The sequence below is a fragment of the Cornus florida genome, unplaced genomic scaffold (genome assembly GCF_030987335.1).
Source record: "Cornus florida cultivar Cherokee Brave unplaced genomic scaffold, ASM3098733v1 CherokeeBrave_3.0.0_Hap2_Chr05, whole genome shotgun sequence".
NCBI lineage: Eukaryota > Viridiplantae > Streptophyta > Magnoliopsida > Cornales > Cornaceae > Cornus > Cornus florida.
In genome coordinates this window covers 114964364-114984419 of record NW_026775575.1, presented here as the reverse complement: position 1 = coordinate 114984419, position 20056 = coordinate 114964364, and the positions used below count along the sequence as shown (strand labels likewise).

The following is a 20056-nucleotide window of genomic DNA, read 5'->3' as shown; positions in this document are numbered from 1 at the left end:
ACAGAGTGGGGCAGGCGTAGTGGGTTGCGTTTTGACACTTGGGCCCTATACATATATATATATATATATATACATATATATATATATATATATATATATCCCTCCTCATCCCCCCACCACTATAAAGTCCATTTTAATTTATAGTCTTGCTGTTACCATTTCCAAATTCCACACCTACTTTTGACCACTGAATATTGTCGCTTCTCATCTTACTTTAATCATACTTCGCACCTCTCCCTCTAACTATCTACTTGCTTTGATCCATTTCTTAAGACTTGGTCCACATTCCTCTCTCTCTCTTGACACCAAACCTTCTTCATTCTCTGTATCTGGGTCTTCTGATCATGGACTCTATTTCTCGAGAAATTGAAGAGCAAGAAACAAACTTGCCGTCATCGTCGTCGTCACCGTCGCCGCCATCGGGAGGAGTAGGGAATATAAATGGGGAAGGGTCCGTTTCTAAAGGGGCAGGAACTCCAACTTTCATGGGGAAGCATCGCATGGCAGCCGCAATAGCATCCCTTCATCAGCAAATTCAGATCATACAGGTCCATCCTCATTCTCACTAGTTCATCTATATATATATATATATATTCCGTCATGCTTTTTCAAACACTATACCATAAATAATAGTATTCAAGATTACTTTTCTTTCAGATTATCATACTTTTACAAGTATTAGACACAAACATATTGGTCTATATATATATATATATATATATAATGTTCCGTTTTTTTATCCTGCTTGATAGTTGATAGCTCTTGATGCAGGAAGAGTTGGACCTACTTGAAACAGTTGGAGAATCCTCCATTGTCTGCAAAGAGTACGTATTTACTTTTACAGCGCCTTTAATTTACTACAATCTAACATGTCTCCTCTCTCTATATTTATGTGTATAATCTAACCTCTCTCTCTCTATATATATGTATGTGTGTGTGTGTGTATATCTTAAAGGCTCATATCAAGTGTTGAATCTGCACCTGATGCTCTACTCCCACTGTAAGAATCATTACCAGTTTAAGTTTCAGCAATCCCATCCATCTGCTATTTTTATGTAGTGTGAAATTATGTTGCTGTATGAATTTCTATGTATGCATGCAGAACTAAAGGACCTGCAATTGTTGGTTGGGATCGGTGGTTCCAAGGAGCCCATGGCACTCGAGGTCGCAAAAGGTGGATCTGAAGTTCAGTTAATGTATTTTTCAACTATGAACCCTGAAATAAATAAACAGAGAGCTAAACTTTTTTTTTTTCTTGAGGGTTGGCATTTCTCAACTACTTCAATTTTATTTTTTTTTGTGTTTTGTATATATATATCATTCCGCATATCCCAGCATTGTATCTGTAATCCGCAAGAATAACTATATTAAAATGGATTTTGTCTATACGTTCATTTAGAGTTTACCAACAAAGGCCTAATTTAGCAGGAACTAGGTAAACAAGCTGCTGTCCCAGCAATTGGCAAGAAAATGATTTGAACTATTATAATGTCCAAAAATGTCTTCACTCGCATCGAGTGATTTACTATTGTATGCAAATGACAGTATCGAAAGGCTGACAAGAAAGCCAAGGAAGAGGAATATGAGCACTGAACCGCACCTAGAATGTTCAAGAGACTAGGGAAACCTGGAAAATAAACAGTATCTACTTCCCCAAGGGAGGGCAGTGAGACACTGTCACCAAAATACCTACTCTTGCTAGTCACAAATCACCAAGAGTAATTATTGAGATCCCATTAACAGTGTTGTAGGAAAATTGAGGACTTTTTAATTATTTATTTGTTGGACTTGCCAAACAGCATGGATTTAAATCAGATCATCTATAACTGCATCATTTGCACAATTCAATACTTTAAAGTGAGCAACTCATAAAATATAATCGGCCGATCAAGAAAAGGGTGTAAAGAAAGATCCTTAGAATTTCATTCTTGATAAAGTTTTATAAATTTTATTCCCCATGAAGTTCTTACTTTCTAAAAAGATTACTGAATTTAACTGTAATGAGAGAATTTTTACAATCAGGCAGCTTTCACCAAAGACTAATGCGACACACATCTATGATGAAGTACATGTGTCAATAACTACTCACAAAGTAGAAAAGTAAACACGAAGAGCTAAAGACATGCGAGTCTTTTTGCTGACATAGCATACTCACGCACTGTGCTTTAGAGGTCCCTCTCCATCATAATCGGCTGTGATAACACGGCCATGATCACCTTTACCGTCCTTTTCTACTTCGTCCAAGTAGTCCTCGCGTGCGTTGTCAGCCAACATTAGGGAGACTAGCCAGAAGAGGGTTGAATCAAGGGAAACAAAAGCACCACCCCCAAGGAGACCGGTCTTAGCTGTGGGACAATCTGTTTCAAGATTGCGATGAACATTGCGTATCAGGTGAAGCTGCTCTGTGATCGTAGGCCATAACAGCATGGCTAATGCTAGTCCAGCTGTGCCCCTGTGATTTTAAAACAAGCAGTCACCAGAAGAAGGAAAAAAATTTACAAAGGGAGAGAAGGAAATGATTGAAAGAAAGACACACACACACATTGAAATTTCAAAGAAAAAAAGACTGCGCACAAACATGCAACTAGTGGTCTGATACGAGGTTATATCCAATATAAATTGGTGCGAGAGTGAGTTGTCTCAGCCTTTGAATTATTCTTCAGGTTAAGTTTGATTTGTGTACTGTGGTATCTCTGTCCTTATAAACAGTAATAACCTAGAACTATTGCATTGTAAATAAAAGTACCCTTCTCATTCAATCATATATAACTTCTAAGAATTTACCAAAAGCAAGTTCTTCAGTCTTTTAGGCTGTCATGGAATATTAGAAGGATACAAGTAGCACAGTATCAACTAAATGTTCAAAATGTATAATTTTCTAACAATGTTTCCTCCTAGACTCAGTGGCTAGTGACACTTAGCAGGATTGACATTGTTTAAAATGACTAATATTTTTACAGAATTACCAAAAGGAGAATATCCATGTTCCTAATCTTGGGCATCATAAACTTTTGGTTTCGAGGTATTTACTTAGCCCTGTAAAATTTTCTCTGATATTTTGTTTTCTGATTTACATTAAAGAATGCATCCAGTTTCACTGTTAATAAGTATCAAATAAGTCCATGTCTCTACTATTTTACAATAAAAATAGCAAAACAAAGAAACTGAAATTTGAAAGTTCCCAGACCTACAGGGTGAAATTCAAGTAATAACACACTTAAAAGAATAAAATAGAAATGGCAAAAGTACACTTACAAAGCAATATTGAAGAACACAAGGAAACTAGTGCTTTGGAATAATGCGGCCTGTGGAACAGATTTCCCTCTGTATGGGTAAAACAAAGACAAATACCCGGCTACAGTAGATGCAAGAAGAAATGCAACGGACAAATACCCCAAAACAACAGTAGGATCAGATGGATACTTGCAAATAACAACACCTTTCCCTGTAATAGGCGTTCCAGATGCAGGCTGTGAAACAAATGGATAAATTAGAAAGTAGACTAAGAAATAAATGGTCATTGGTGTATTTGGGTAAACAAGGTAACTTGTAAAAAAAAAAGTGTAAAGAAGGTTAAAAGAATGAATTGAATGCCATAATACACTCCACTTTTGCTTTTAGAATCCAACTTTGCTAGTGACATGCTATTACTTCGACAAAAAAATAACCATGCCATTTAGAACCAGAAGAAGAAAAAAGGTTAAGAAACAAAGATCACTTTGATGTAGACTTCTTTTGAGAGAGAACAAAATGACACAAGTTAATCAATTATGCTTGTCTACACTTTTTTGACAAAATAACTTCGTCAAATCCATCCAATGATGCTAGACAATTGCAACAACTCAAAGAGATTATGAACTGTACATGAGATATTGGAATTAGATCCTTCAATTCTAAAGCATTTGTTGGCACAGTCTTCGCTAAATAGTTAAGAAACACTTCAACAGTAATGTGAGCACACTACTTTTCAAAGAGAAAAAATATGTGAACACACATCTGAACTCCTCTATAAACAGAAGCTCATTATTTAATACTTCCTAAGCTGATTCAGAGAAAGTTCAAAGAATAGGGAAAATGAAATACTGGAGAAATCGTTCTAACCCAAAAAGAGTTATAGAACCTCCATGCCGTCTTTCCTTCTAATCCATGCATTTAAATGAAGTTATACCACCAATGGACAAGAGATAGCAAACTGCTTACCAAAAGCAATTTAATAAAATAAGCTACCAATCAAAAAGGAATACTCAAACAATTTTAACTTGATCAAAAGAAATTAGACCAAACTCTTTCATTTCACAAAATAAATAAATAAACAATTATATCTTCTCATGAGCACAGAATGAACAATCAAAACATTCATGGAAGACAATTACTCCAAATATCTTACTTTGTAAATCATAATCATATGAAAAATTCAAATTACATCATGGTCACTGAATGACTAAATGAATTTTCTAACAGAAAACGGAACAGTTAAATTGTGTTTTAGCATAAAATAAAATAAAGGGTTGATGAGAAAATAAGGGAAGTCAAGAGAACATTCACCGAAAAGATAAACAAGTTCTAATCTTTATTAGAAGTATGAGATAACCTTCTTGTTTTCGGCAATAACTCCGAAAATGAATGACAATGCACCAAGAGCAGCAACAATCAAAGACATCTGTTTGGTAGTAAAAGCCATTGCACCTTTAGAAGCTCTGGCAATACCCTGCAAACTAAAACATAATGAATAAATTAAATAAGGTTGGGAATAAGATGAAGGGGGTGGGGGTGAACAATAAGATGCAATCAAAAGGAGAGAGAGAGAGATATGCATACATTTTTTTTCCTTTTTTATTTTAATATAGATGATCAATTATGAAGTACCGCAAAAGAAAGTAGGAAAAAAAGACCCATTCTAGAAAAAATTCCTAAAAAAACATTGGAACACACTTACTTTACAAAAAATATAAGAAGCATGTTATTTCTTAACTCTAATGAAATATATTATATGTATAAATTACCAAAAAAAAAAAAAAAAAAAAGGGAAAATTAGAAAATTATAAATCGAGATTACGGGAAAATATCATAATTAGGGCAAAAATAAAATCAACCAAAAATAGAATTGCAAAAGTCCATAACCTAAGCAAATCTGTCGCATAAGAGCATCTACAAGTTAATGACAATTAATAAACCAGTAACTTACAATCATCAAACCGTGATTGGGAAGACTAACAATACAAAGAATTAGTTATACCATTAAAATTATCCATACTTCTTGAACTATCCCAACTCTAAGCACTTAACAAACCCTAATGAAAAAAATTAAATTTTGATACTTGAAAACATACACTTCCATATGCACATAAAACGAAAAAATCAATTCACAAACACTGATAAAAACGAAGATAAACGTCAATACCAGCTAAATCACCAATCGGAGAGACTGGGAATCAGAGCGATTAAACCAGAATAAATAATGTAACACTACTTACCCTAGGCAAAAATAGAAGAGTATATTTTTACTAAGAAAATCTACCTTTAAAAGGAATATAGATTACCTAAAAATTTGATTCAGATTCGATGAATCTTTAGATGATCTGGTCCTCTCTCTCTCTAAGAATATCAAATTGCAATATATAATATATATCTATGTATGTATATATATATGATGAAAGAAGAAGATAAGGGGAAGAAGAGTATACCCTGAACCAACGACGCGTGTGTTTGGGTGTTTGATCCAAAAGTATTTGCTTGAATTTCTCCTATACTCGTGCGATTTTTGACGTTCAGTTTACGGATTTGACACACAACACAGTGTCACACAAGAGTCATAGTTAACTCTGTGATTTTTATATAAATTTCCACCAATCAAATTGCAGCATCGCCGTTGCGTGGTTGGATTTAGCTAGCGCAGTTACGTGGTCCAGCCTAGACAGCACAAATTAAGTGTGAAATTAATTAGCTATAAAATTTCTGATTTGTTACTTGCCAAATAAAAAATAAAATTCCTTATTTGCCATATAGCCTTATTAAACGGATATTTATTCCACACGTATAGTGCATGTCACGCACAACTGTGTATACGACTATACGTATATTTGTGTGTATTTTATTTTATTTTATTTTTTTCTACCTATATGCAACTTTTTTTGTTTGTAATAAGAATGCAATATTCTCAATATGTGTCGCTCTCAATCGTGTTATTGCTCAAATTCTCACTATTTATAACTTAACTCTTTCACTGTCAAATTCGCTCTAACTTTCTTTTCCCGTTTCACAGTGACTTAGATTTTATAATCTAGAACTTCAATAAGCCATAAAATAATATTATTGAACTTTATAACTTTACTTAGATTTTACAGTATAAAACTTCAATAAGCCATAAAATAATATTATTGGATTTTATAACTTTACTTCCCTACTTTGCTACTTTATTTACGAATAAAGTCAACAATCAGAATCCAACTAAGTTTGGTCAAAATACTTAGGTTTCGTTTGAGAATCGGTTAATATTAAAATTCTTAGAGCAACTCCAATGAATTATCTAAAAATTGGCTTTCTAATTTGTCACGTTATAATTTTATAAGAGCATTTCCAAGAGTCACATCAACGTTTTAAAGTCTCTAAATTTTAGCTTTGAACTTTAATTGTGCATTTTTGCTTTTCAAAAAAATTTTACTAAATTTTATTTTTTAACTTTTTTCTAATGATTATATCATATAAAAATTTTAAACAATACAATATTTATTATGAATTATAAAAATTAAAACAATACAATACGATATGAATTTTTTAAAAATAATAATAATAATACAATACGATATGAATTTTTAAAAAATAATAATAATAATAATACAATACCATTATTAACAACAATAGTTGTAGTTGTAAGTTGAAGAGTAAATAATATAGATGGGTTGGATATGAGGTGAATGATGGTAGGGGTTGATATATTTATAGGGGAAAAATGAAAGGTTTTTAAATATATATATATATAATTATTTTTAAAAAATTTCAAAAAATGCTTTTGTGCCAATATAGCCGTCCAAACAGTGCCTTAAATGGCTAATAATGTCAATAGGAATATTAAACACTTTAAAAAGGGAAGAAAAAAAATCACTTTTCTCCATTTTTTAAAAACTTTTTTTGCCCAAAAAAAGCCTTGAAGGTACTGTTTGTGTTAGCCAAACAGTGTCTTAAAAACTTAAAAAAGGGAAGAAAAAAATCACTTTTCTCCATTTTTTAAAAACTTTTTTTGCCCAAAAAAAACTTTTAAGGTATTGTTTGTGTCAACCAAACAATGTCTTAATGACTCTTTGGTTTAAAAAAAAGAGCCAAACAATGGAAAAAAAAAAAAAAAAAGAGCCAAACAATGGAAAAAAAAAAAAAAAAAACTAGTTTTTTGAATTTTTTTCATAGCCAAACACGCCCTTAAATTTATTCTTTGCTACAGTATTGCTGGGCCACAAAAGTTAAAACTCAAAAAAATGGGCGAGCTAGCAGAAGGCAGCCTGCAATCACAAACTGGGTCGCCAAAACGGCGACCCATTCCTTGACCCAAAAAATGGGACCCATTTTTGGAGACTCTATTGAGCTCTTTAGAATTTAATTAGGGGGGTAGATTGAATTTGTGGTGCAAGAATTAAAGTTGTTTAATTTGACCAATCCTAGGCAAATGCGGTTCAAAATTTTTGATTTGGAGAAGATTTGAGAATATAGTGATTTGGATCTAATAACCCATAATTATCTGATTTGTGTTTTTCTTGTAAATTTGTTTGAGTAGCATGTTTGGTATACATATTTTTACTTTTGTTGAATTGTTTTAAAATTTAAATTAAGGTTATTTTGCGTTTTAATTTTATTTTAATATTAGTCAAAATGATTTATACATATGGTAAAATAAAAATAAATTTCTTTCTTGGTTTGTTGACTTGGCGATGACAATATTATATGTGACGTTAATTATTATCGTTAGATATTCACTCACGTCCTCCTCCGATGAAAGAGTAAGTGGAGAATTTTTTTTTTAAATCCATCTCGTCCCATTAGCTTTAAGAGGTCCCATAAATAAATAAAAAAAACTGCTTTAATTTATTCTTCAACCCTTTCTGCTGTCAAATGTCAATAGTTTGTTATCCTCCTCTTAAACAAGAGCAGATATGTGATGAATAAAACTCGGAAGAAACAAGTATTTCTATCGCCTTCCCTTAACCAGTGTACCCCTCGCCTTTTGTTTCCAAAACAGTTCTTCCCGCTGCCACAAATTATAAATTCAATCTTCCACAAATTTTAACCTTGAGGCCATAAAATTCCACATCCGCTTGGAATTTCCTGTCTTGACTTGACTCCATTTTTTCAAGCTGTTTTACAGTTAGTAATAATGTTTTTCAACTTGAACATCAAAGTTTAAAAATTCTACTTTTATTGTTTCATAACAATTATATTTTAATTAAATTTCTTAACCCTTTAATGTGTACTTTAAATTCAAATTTTAACCTTTCTATTTTAACAAATATTACAGTATTACACCTACACATTTTACTACTACGAACACTTAAAATTTTTTATTTTCAACTTTGGGAGCAAATAGAATAAATTGTCACTCAACTACAATTTTTTTATGATCCCTTCCATTTCATTAGGCTGTCTTCGTTTAAAATTATTGGGCAAATGAGTTTATATATATATTTTTAATGCGAACCTTTTTTCAAATTAAAATATTCTAGGTTGAAAAACAAAGAGTAATAATCCTAGGCCGGCTATCTACAATATATTAAGCCGGCACAAAAAATCCAAATAAGATTTTGGCAAAATGAAGAATAACCAAAATAATTTTCTCCCAATAAGAAACCATCTGGCGGTCCTGGCATCCAAGAGAATGATCGTTTGGTTTCTATGGTGGCAAAAGAAAGATTTGAGTTTTTACTACCGTCCAAATCTTGTGTACCATCTCAAGAGTTGTTAATAACTTGTTATTAACTTTTGATTATTTTTCAAATGGATTAGCAATGGTTTCAGTTTTTATTTTTGTAATATATATATATATATATATATATATATATATATACTGGTAAAAGGCACGCACGCACGCACGATGAATGTTTTGTAACGTATCGAATTTTTCTTTTCATATATTTTTTAATTATTTTATAGAATTTATTTTATTTTATTTATAAATATCCTCATCTAATTAGATTTTATAAATAGATAAATAAGAGGTTATATATGATAGAGTTCTATTTTAAAATTAATTAATAATTTTTTTATATTAAAAAATAAATACTGAAATGCTAAAACTCTTTACACTTTTATATTTTATTTTTATGTATTGTTATATTATTATATATTTTCTTTAAATATATCATTGTCTAATGTGATAGAGTTTTATAAAAAAATAAAATAGATAATTTGTGGTACAGTTTTATAAAATAATTTGTCATTTGTGGTACAGTTTTATAGAAATTATTTTATTTTCTTTAAATATATCATTGTCTAATTATATTTCTTTTTATTAAAAAACTCATAATAAATAAATAAATACACGTTATATGTAATAGAATTTTAAAGAAAATAAAATAGTTAATTTGTATTAGTGTTTTATATAAACTCTTTTAATATATTCTTATTTAATGTGATAGAGTTTTACTGAAAATAAAATAGGTAATTTGTGATAAGAAATTTTTATTTTTAAATATACATATATATCCTTGTCTAATTAGATTTTCTTTTATTAAAAAACTGTAATTTGTGGTACAGTTTTAGAAAAAATAATTTATTTTTTATATCAATTAATAAAAATTTTTTACATTAATAATTCTTGTCTAATAAGATTTTCTTTAATTAAAAAACTCAAAATAAATAGATAAATCGGTAATTTGTGTTGCAGTTTTATATAAACTATTTTTAAAAATTATTTTATTTTCTTTAAATATATCCTTATCTATTTAGATTTCCTTTTATTAAAAACTTGATAATAAATATATAAATATAGGTTATATGTGATAGTGTTTTAAAGAAAATAAAATAAGTAATTTGTGGTAGAGTTTTATAGAAATTATTTTATTTTTTATAAATATATTCATAATAAATAGATAAATACATATTATTTGTGATAAAGTTTTATAGAAAATAAAATACATAATTTGTGGTAGAGTTTTATATAATTAATTTTTTTTTAAATATATTCTTGTCTAATTAGATTTTACTTTATTAAAAAACTCATAATAAATAAATAAATCTGTAATTTGTGCTACAGTTTTATATAAACTCTTTTAAAAAATTATTTTATTTTCTTTAAATATATCCTTATCTAATTAGATTTCCTTTTATTAAAAAATTCATCATAAATATGTAAATACAGGTAATATGTGATAGTGTTTTAAAGAAAATAAAATAAGTAATTTGTGGTAGAGTTTTATAGAAATTATTTTATTTTTTGTAAATATATTCATAATAAATAGATAAATACATGTTATTTGTGATAAAGTTTTATAGAAAATAAAATACATAATTTGTGGAAGAGTTTTATAGAATTTATTTTATTTTATTTAAATATATTCTTGTCTATTTAGATTTTACTTTATTAAAAAACTTATAATAAATATATAATGTGATAGAGTTTTATAGAAAATAAAACTAATAATTTGTGGTAGATTTTATAGAAATCATTTTATTTTTCTAAATATATTATTGTTTAATTATATTTTCTTTTGTTAAAAAAACCCATAATAAATAGATGAATAGGTAATATGTGTTAGAGTAAATCTTTTAAAAACTCTTTTTATATTAATTAATAAATATTTTTTTATAATAACAATTTTTCTCTAATTAGATTACCTTTTATTAAACAAAAAATAAATAATAAAAAAACTCAAAATAAAAGATAATTTGTGGTAGAGTTTTAGAAAAATTATTTTATTTTTATATTAATTAAAAAATATTTTTTATATTAATATTTCTAATACAATTAGATTTTCTTTTATTAAAACTCATAATAAATAAATAAATAGGTAATTTGTGTTACAGTTTTATATAGAAACCCTTTTTAAAACTTTTTCAAATCAATTAATAAATAATTTTTTATATGAATAATTATTGTTTAATTAGATTTACTTTTATTAAAAACTCAGAATAAATAAATAAATAGGTAAATTATGTTAGAGTTTTATAGAAACTCTTTTAAAACCTCTTTTTATATATCAATTAATTAATATTTTTTTATATTAATAATACTCGTATAATTAGATTTCCTTTTATTAAAAAACTCATAATAAATATATAAATATGTAATTTGTGATAGAGTTTTATAGTAACTTTTTAAATATATCTTTGTTTAATGTGGTAGAGTTTTATTAAAAAAAAATAGATAATTTGTGGTAGAGTTTTGTATAAATTATTTTATTTTCTTTAAATATATCCTTATCTAATTAGATTTATTTTTATTAAAAAATTATAATAAAAGGTAATTTGTGTTAGAATTCTAGAAAAATTATTTTATTTTATATATCAACTAATAATTTTTTTTTATATTAATAATTATTGTCTAACTAGATTTTCTTTTATTTTAACTCAAAATAATAAATAGATAAATAGGTAACTTATGTTAGAGTTTTATAGAAACTTTTTAAATATATCATTGTTTAATGTGATAAAGTTTTATTGAAAATAAAATAGGTAATTTGTGGTAGAGTTTTAGAGAGATTATTTTATTTTATTTAAATATATCATTGTCTAATTAAATTTTCCTTTATTAAAAAATCGTAATAAAAGATAATTTGTGGCAGAGTTTTAAAAAAATTATTTTATTTTCTATATCAATTAATAAGTATTTTTTATATTAATAATTTCTTGTCTTATTAGATTTTATTTTATTTAAAATTTTATAATAAATAGATAAATAGGTAATTTGTGTTAGAGTTTATATAAACTCTTTAAATATATCCTTCTCCAATATGTTGTATTGAAAATAAAATAGGAAAATTATTTTATTTTCTTTAAATATATCCTTGTCTAATTAGATTTCCTTAAAAAACTCATAATAAAATGTAATTTGTATTAGAGTTTTAGAGAAATTATTTTATTTTACCTATTTATTTTAATTGGTAATTGATTTGTGTCAAAGTTAACAAATTTGAAATTGAATTATCAATAACACTCTTTTTAATATTTAATATAATATATTAATGTTGTTAACTTATTAGTGTGTATATGTATTACTTTATAAAACGTCAAGGAGGCTATGCCTATACCTCCTAATCCACTGCCCAATATAACAAGGATGTCAAAAACAAAACAAAAAAAAAAAGGTATGAGAATAATGCGTGATGAATTAATTATTTATGCACCAATTGATTTATTTCAATATTTTATGCACCAATTGATTTATTAAATATTTTATTATGCATTAACAAAAAAAACTCTATTAATTCATAAAAGAAAATTAATAATTATTGTCCAATTAATAGGTAATTCAAAATCAATTCAAAATTAAGTCCAACTGAAAATCAAAAAACATTGAAACCCTACTCAAAATAATATATTAAGAATGAACAAAAAATAAAAAATAATAAAAATTGAAAAAAATAACATATAAAAAATCTTCAGCAACAAATTCAATTCAAAATCACATACTACTGAAAATCAAAAAGCATTGAAACCCGACTCAAAATAATGTATAAAGAATAAAAACTGGAAAAAAAAATTACAATCCAAAGTAAACTTACAAAGAGTAAAATAAAAATAAAAACTAAAGAAAAAATAATAATGATACTTTTGAAAAATAAAAAGTAAAGAAAAATAAATGACAATAATGACTCAAAATAATAATAAATTATGCATGAACCAAAAATAAAAGGAAAAAAAATCACAATTCAAAGTAAACTTACCAAATCAACTACTTCTAAACATCAATTAGAAAGAGAAAAATTAAATAAAACAAACCAACTACTTCTAAACATCAATTAGAAAGCGAAAAATAAAAATAAAGCAAGAGAAAAAAAATACTAATAACCCTTCTAAAAAGGAAAAGTAAAAAAAATAAAATAACAATCCAACCTTCTCAATACAACAAAAAACTTACAAAGAGTAAAATAAAAATAAAAACTAAAGAAAAAAGAAGATTGATACTTATGAAAAAAGAAAAAAAAAATAACAATAATGACTCAAAAAAAATAATAAATTAAGAATGAACCAAAAATAATAAAATAAAAAAATGAAGAAAAAAAATCAACCACTTCTAAACATTTATTAGAAACATCCATTAGAAAGAGAAAATAAAAATAAAACAAATCAACTACTTTTAAATGTCAATTAGAAATAAAAAAATAAATATAAAAATAAAACAAAAGTAAAATAACATAATAATAATGCTTATAAAAAGAAAAAGTAAAAACTTATGAGACCAATTATAAAGAGAAAATAAAAAATATGCACACCATATATAGATTATATGTGATAGAGTTTTATAGAAAATAAAATATGTAATTTGTGGTAGAGTATCATAAAAAATAAAATAGGTAATTTGTGGTAGAGTTTTATAGAAATTATTTTATTTTCTTTGAATATATCCTTCTCTAATAGAAACTCTTTTTATCAATTAATAAATATTTTTTTATATTATAATAAATAAATACTGAAATAAATATTATAATAAATAAATACTGAAATACTGAAACTCTCTGCACATTTAATAATAGTATAGATAGATATAGATATAGATATAGATATAGATATAGATTTTAATGGTTGCATGAGACCCTTAGAATATTTTATATATGTATGTAAAAAGTCAAATAAATTATTTAATATATTTTTCAATCTAGTAGTTAAATACATAGAAACACTAATATTAATCACATTACTCTTGTCACGAGTCACAAGCGATAAAATTACTCTTACCATTATAAATCACTAATATATTTATATTTATATATATAATAATAGTTGCACGAGAGCCCTAGAATATCTTATAATCTATCGTTAATCACATAAGTGCACTCAATAATTATTAAAAAAATAAAAAGAAATATAAAATTAAACAACTTAAGGTTGTGTTTGGAAACAAGGAATTTGGTGGGATTTCAATTTGAAAAAGGGATTCTTAGGAATTTGTGTTAAAAAAAAAAACACGAACAGACATGAATTCAAATACAATTTTTCATCCCCCCCGGATTCATCCCAAAAAAGAGAAATTAAGACTTTGTTTTGATACCTATGGAAATAATAATAATAATAATAACATTAGTTATAAGAGAAAATAAAATAAAAGATAGCAATAATCTGTATTTATGTTTGGAAAAAAAAAAAAAAATGATATTATTCTTGTTTGGATATAGTAGAGGGAAGAAGAAAAAAAAGGAGAAATAATAACAACCAAATTATTATCATGTTCTTTTAAATTGATGGATATGAGTTAAACAATAATTTCTCTTTTTAATTATGGAGAACAGTTTTGAGATTGTGAAAATAGTACTTAAACACTATCATTTATTTTTCTATTTTTATTTTTTTTAAGATAGGAAATGAGAAATATGATGGGATAACTATCCCTCCCTATCCTTTACTTTCTCTGATTTTGAACTAACTAAACACACCCTTACTATCCCTTCTTTTATTTTATCTCCCTGTCCCTCCAAATCTGTCTTATCCAAGAGTACCCTAACTTATTTTCCTACTTTATAGTCTCTATATACTTGTGCATTCTTTCAACTTTGACTACTTTCCTTCAAGTTCTCGTCTTCCACCTACATTCTGCATATTTAGGATTGATCACATTCGGGAGTGTTATTCAACTTATTCGGATATAATGTTAGGTGGTCGTATCATTACTCAAATGTTTATGCTCAATGTATTTGTTATAATTTCATAATTTGTCATAATTTAAGAAGATGCTCAAGTTATTCTCCATCTTACATTAGATCTAGAAAGGAATTTATTTCCATTCAAATCCAATTAGTTTCATATATGTAAATGAAACAACTCGTATATACCCAGCACCTCTTCATTCGGATGGAGGCTATTCTGTCTATTTAAGGTGGCAAAATCGAACACAAGTCAGACGATTAGTGTGATATTGAAGGATCAAAGACTGTATTTAATTTTCATATGAACCAACTCATATATGCACAAAACTTTCCTATTCCGATGGGATGATTCTGCCTACCCAAGGCGACAAAATCGAACACTTTTGGACGATAGGCATGACATCGAATAAAAAGTTGAGTTTTACTGTAATATTAACGATAACAGAACTGTTGTTTGGCAGCTCAACTCAAAAATTTCAATTATTGGGTGGACCTAATCCTCGTACATAATGACTTTCCTATCGGATCCAAAGTGGGACAAGAGTCGCAAGACTTCTCTTGTAACACCACCTGCTACCTTAGGGTACTGCTATGTCTCAAGCCGACAAACCACCCGACTGCCCTGTTTCAGTGGACCCGGGTGATGCATTTATTCGGGTTGAATATGGTACCAAATTTCAATCCCTTTGAACCCTAATCTCTCACATTCTTCTACGTAAACGGATCTCAGGTAATCATCAATCATCTTTTCTCTCTATCTGCGAAAAGTAAATCTTAACATCTTGGATCTTGAAATGTCTTTCTTACTTCGATCTTCAAATTCACTGTTTTCGATATTCTCTCAGGTGAAGCACATAGTGACAGATCTTCTCTGTCACCGTCTACAAGCCAATCAACATCCGAAAAAGCAAACCGGGTTCTCTCTCATTTTCATCTCTTGGATTATCTCTACGTGTGTAAAAAGTCAAAGCCCCAACCATCGCAGAAACTTGTGGTCACGAGACCTCAACTGCAGCTGAGCAGCAGACGCGGACGAATATAATTCTCAGAAGCATCGGCATCCGAGGGAGGTACTGTGTCTTCTTCATCGAATTTCGTTTTCTGGGTATGGATTATTTGTCAAATGTAGCATTGACTGCTTATCAATTTTCTTTATTGATGTTAGTTGTCTTCGGGTTGATGGGTTGTCATGATATTTATGCCATGATTTCATCTTGCTTCCATCTTCTGTGATTATTTGATCAATTGGATATGAGCTCATCATCCTTAAATTGTATCTTGAAATTGCCGATTTTTTATTTTATTTATTTTAATATTTCATTCCTTCACCCAAAATTATATTGCTTAGTATAAGTTCATGAATGTTCAACTCATGAGCTGCAAGCAGTTTTTTGTTTTATTTTAAAAATGGAATCTTTCTTCTTGGTTCAGTAATCAAGACCTGGTTTTCCATTAAGCTATAGTGACTGCGGGACATTTGACCATGATGAATAATGAATTTCCCTTCCCATTCCATTGCCAGGTCTAAATTTGGCAGTCTTGCAATTCTTTTTTTGCATTGAAGTGCACTGCATGCTGGTTCATGAAAAGGGAATAGGAGGTTAATATAGTATTTTGTACACAATATTCTTATTAATGTAATTCCTACGTTCTTAAAGTAGTTGTAATTTTCTAACAGTAGGTGGTTAATATACCATTTCATCCCCAAAAGAATGATTAATGTAGCAAGTCTGTTTGTTCCTAGAAGTATAATTGATAGTCAAATGAAAACTAAAGTAAAGAATTGACCTTTTTGCAAAACTTCGTTTTATTGGAAGTTCAATCAAATTTTGATATAGGAAGTTTGCAAGCCCGAATTCAACCTGCCCGAAATTTGGCTAGTATTTTTATTTATTTATTTTTAAAAAAATTATTTTCTGGGTAGTAGTAGTAGTTGTTGTGTTAATGCATTGGCCAGTTTTGTTGAACCTGATGAATGGGTCATTAGCTGATGTCATATCCCATGCCAGCTAATTAAATATTTTGGACATTGGTTCTGTTGTGTTAATGAACATACAATTTTCATTATTTGAGTTTTCTGACCCATTGTCCAACGTCTGGATATTTACCAATTAGCCTCCTTTTCAATTTCACATTTATTTACTGTTAATGTAATCATCATAATATAGAGTCTTCCCTCTTAAGATTCTTAGAACAGACTTTGATTAGATCGTTTGATTATGATTTGAACTTGTCATGTTTTGTTTGTGTAGTTTTGGACTTACACAGGTTCGTTGTACTTGATCATTGAATCTCATTAATTGGTAACCTAGTGTTACCAAAAACATTCATTAAATGCATTGGGGATGTATTATACACATGACAAGTGCTCAGATTGACCATACATGTTATGTATAATATTTATACTCATATTAAACATGGGTATTAAAGTTGGGACCTAAACATTTAGTGTACTGGTGATATGGGATTTTCTTCAGAGAGGCATAAAGATTTTGAAGGTTACTAATCTTCCAAAAATTTACTTTTTCTATTACATTCTATTTTGATTTTGATATATTCTGATATCTTTTTAATTATTGTTATTTTTTTTGAGAATTTTCATTTGGAGAATATGATGGAGTGAAAGGGAAATGAACGTTGTAATTGGTAAAAGTAGATACTAGAAATGATATTGAAATACCATATCATGCAGTTTTGGTGACACAAAATTATGGGTTCGTCATTTATGACAACTATGAACTTGTTCAATATGATGGAAATTGGCTTACCTTTTCTTTGTTTCCAACTTTCCGGGATGGCATCTTTCTAGAAGCAGACTGACGTTACCTGCTTCATTCATCCCATAATCATGAAATTCTTCTTAAATATTTCTCTGCAGATTGTCTATGCCTAGCCCCATCTTCTACATTATTGCATTATTAATTTAAAAAAAAATTAACATCCCATTGGAAAGATGCTGCCGCTGGGTTTTGGGGACTTGGGTACGGTTGATCCTTAGATGCTGCTCTCTGACAGCCATATAATTGTACAAGTGCACCAAACTCTGCGGAAATGCACATGAAGATTGCATAAATTTGTAAGGAAAGTGGGACTGCATGGTAAAACTCTCAGGATTATGAGCTCCTCCCAAATGAGCTGCAGAATGATAGTGTCGGGAGAAGCATTCTCAACATCCTTCATTCGCTATTCATTCTTGTTTTGCAATCTTCAGAATATATGCATATAAAACGATTTCACCTGTTCTTCTATAGCCATTCCTAATGATTAAAGTATCAAGTTCTACACGTGGAGTATGGTGGTAGAGAGCAAATGATTCAATTAGAATTCAGCTAAGTTTTTCCAGAAGCGCTTAGAAAAATATTTATCATGCAGGAAATGGGTTTTTGGACGCTAGTGGAAGGCTGTCTGCTTATTGCAAATGCACTGGCAATACTAAACGAGGATCGCTTCCTTGCACCCAGAGGCTGGAGCTTTCAGGAATTCTCGGGGGTCCGGAGAAATTCGTTTAAGGGCCAGCTTATAGGTCTCATATATGCGACACAGTATATGAGAGTTCCTCTTATTCTCCTCAACTCTATCTGGATTGTTGTCAAGCTGGTGTCTGGGTGATGTTGCCTGGTAAGTCTACGTCTGAGGACTAACTGGAGTATTTATTTTTCCTTGTTAAGATGTGTGTGTATGTTGAGCTTAATGTGTAACGGAACAAGTTGCCACTTTAGAATTTTTGTGAAGTAACACAAATTAAAGAAATAAAAAAAATTATTTGGAATAGCTAGGATGTCTATGACTATGATACATGAAACAAAGATATTGTTGACTGGGAGACAGAATAAGTTGTGGAGAATTTTTGGATTTTCAGAATTTTTGGATTTTGAAAATCGAGGCCAATCAATGCAGCATAATTTATTCCTTTCATTATAATTCAAACAATTCAGCTTACCTTGCTGGTTTCCTTTGCATAGGATATAGGTTGGTTACAGGTACGTTTTCTCTTTTCATCTAGAGCTAAAAGTTTGCTCACTGTGCAGTAAGAGGCTATCCACGCTGATTTTTTGCAGTGTGATTCTGCAAATATTTGTTGGGTGGCAATTGTGTGGTTGATGCTTGAATGGTGTTTTCATTGCATTAAGCGCGGTTAAGGCCACAAATGTCTTTTGTTCAACCTTTATTTATAAAAACTAACGAATGTGCAACTCAACGTGGCAAACCATTGAAAAGCTACTTTCATATTTTTTCCCCTTACAATTCTTGTCATATGCATTGCCCTTCCTTTCTCCCATTTTAAAAAGATCAGTGGTAATTAGATTCTTTATTGCTCCAGTGTCAGTGAGGATAGCAGTGCCTCGTGGCATGGTAGTGAACAGAGCTCTCTCTCACTCATACTATTGAAATCCATAGTTCATTGGTTTGAGTTCTTTCTTTATTTATCTGTTTGTTTGATAAGAAATCTCATGCATGTTATAAATCAATGTGGTTATTCTGTGTACTTTTCGGTTTCAGACCAGTTAATTGTTGCAAGGATTTGTGAAGATTCTTTGAGATTCAGGGAAGTTTGCAGAAAAGGTTTCTTTTGGAGGGCAGAATCACTTGGGTAAAGTTAAAAGGAATTTTTATTTTATTTTTTAATTTAAAATTTCTTTCCCGTGAGTTACCATTTTTAGGTTATATTCACTCATCGTTCCTTGAGATTATTGTGGTAGGAGGATAAGGTGGATGTGGAATTGTCATGAGAGATTTGACTGTTAATTGTATAATGGAAATAACTTTAGGACCTTAGTTGTTATTTGGCCATATATGATATTCTGTGCTGATTCTCTGATTCTCATCTGAAATATGGTTTGTTTGATATGAGATTTTATGAGGATTTGGTTTTCTTTAGTGAAGGATGTTGTGATTCTGGTTTGAAACTTCTTTGATTAACTTTCTTATGGGTGAGTTAGCTTTTAAACCTTGTGTTTGAGAAGTTTGTTACTTGACTGCTGGAGCATTCTTGTGCCTCATTTATGTGTTGCTTTGGACCATATATTAATTGGCCACTTTCTTAATCGAAGAGTCTAAATTGAACTGCCATCTAATAATTTCTTGCATATCAGAAGCTTTCAATATTTTGCCCAATCACATGGCACCAACTGTGCAGTGACCTAAAGTCAAATCCCATATGGAACACTATAATCCTAAACCATTAAACTGTGATTCGAGCTCCCAAATAATCGCAAGTAATGGTGTCATCATAGTTTTCACAGTCAAGGAACCAACGAACTAGATTGATCTAT

General features: G+C 29.1%; 3 protein-coding genes across 8 annotated transcripts; 2 read left to right on the top strand and 1 right to left on the bottom strand.

The window, feature by feature from the left end:
* The first annotated feature begins 150 nt into the window (after positions 1-150).
* On the top strand, positions 151-1259 carry LOC132308804 (guanine nucleotide-binding protein subunit gamma 1-like). The gene is made up of 4 exons (XM_059807036.1): positions 151-548; positions 772-824; positions 956-1000; positions 1103-1259. Exons 1-4 carry the CDS (start codon positions 345-347, stop codon positions 1182-1184), a joined length of 384 nt encoding a protein of 127 aa, XP_059663019.1. The 5' UTR covers positions 151-344; the 3' UTR covers positions 1185-1259.
* Positions 1260-1901: 642 nt separating this feature from the next.
* LOC132308802 (uncharacterized) lies at positions 1902-5833 on the bottom strand. 5 transcript variants are annotated; one of them, XM_059807032.1, is made up of 4 exons: positions 5685-5833; positions 4592-4715; positions 3256-3470; positions 1902-2452 (listed from the first exon to the last, which is right to left on the bottom strand). In XM_059807032.1, the coding sequence occupies exons 2-4, from the start codon at positions 4679-4681 to the stop codon at positions 2152-2154; spliced, it is 606 nt and encodes a 201-aa protein (XP_059663015.1). In that variant the 5' UTR covers positions 4682-4715; positions 5685-5833; the 3' UTR covers positions 1902-2151. The 5 variants fall into 5 exon arrangements, with proteins under 5 accessions (XP_059663015.1, XP_059663018.1, XP_059663016.1 ...); XM_059807035.1 differs by having other exon boundaries at positions 4592-4708; positions 5685-5813; XM_059807033.1 differs by lacking the exon at positions 5685-5833 and adding an exon at positions 5519-5678.
* Positions 5834-15369: 9536 nt separating this feature from the next.
* Positions 15370-19661, top strand: LOC132308801 (uncharacterized). Of its 2 annotated transcripts, none has more exons than XM_059807030.1 (4): positions 15370-15513; positions 15629-15888; positions 18156-18401; positions 19284-19661. In XM_059807030.1, exon 3 carries the CDS (start codon positions 18159-18161, stop codon positions 18390-18392), a length of 234 nt encoding a protein of 77 aa, XP_059663013.1. In that variant the 5' UTR covers positions 15370-15513; positions 15629-15888; positions 18156-18158; the 3' UTR covers positions 18393-18401; positions 19284-19661. The 2 variants fall into 2 exon arrangements, with proteins under 2 accessions (XP_059663013.1, XP_059663012.1); XM_059807029.1 differs by having other exon boundaries at positions 15371-15513; positions 15629-15853.
* Positions 19662-20056: the final 395 nt, after the last annotated feature.

Coding starts and splice junctions, on each gene's coding strand:
- LOC132308804 (XM_059807036.1), top strand. CDS start 345: ATGGACTCTATTTCTCGAGAAATTGAAGAGCAAGAAACAAACTTGCCG. Junction 549..771: donor AGCAAATTCAGATCATACAG/GTCCATCCTCAT, acceptor CTCTTGATGCAG/GAAGAGTTGGACCTACTTGA. Junction 825..955: donor TCCTCCATTGTCTGCAAAGA/GTACGTATTTAC, acceptor TATATCTTAAAG/GCTCATATCAAGTGTTGAAT.
- LOC132308802 (XM_059807032.1), bottom strand. CDS start 4,681: ATGGCTTTTACTACCAAACAGATGTCTTTGATTGTTGCTGCTCTTGGT. Junction 3,471..4,591: donor TTATTGCCGAAAACAAGAAG/GTTATCTCATAC, acceptor TTTGTTTCACAG/CCTGCATCTGGAACGCCTAT. Junction 2,453..3,255: donor GTGTTCTTCAATATTGCTTT/GTAAGTGTACTT, acceptor TTAAAATCACAG/GGGCACAGCTGGACTAGCAT.
- LOC132308801 (XM_059807030.1), top strand. CDS start 18,159: ATGGGTTTTTGGACGCTAGTGGAAGGCTGTCTGCTTATTGCAAATGCA.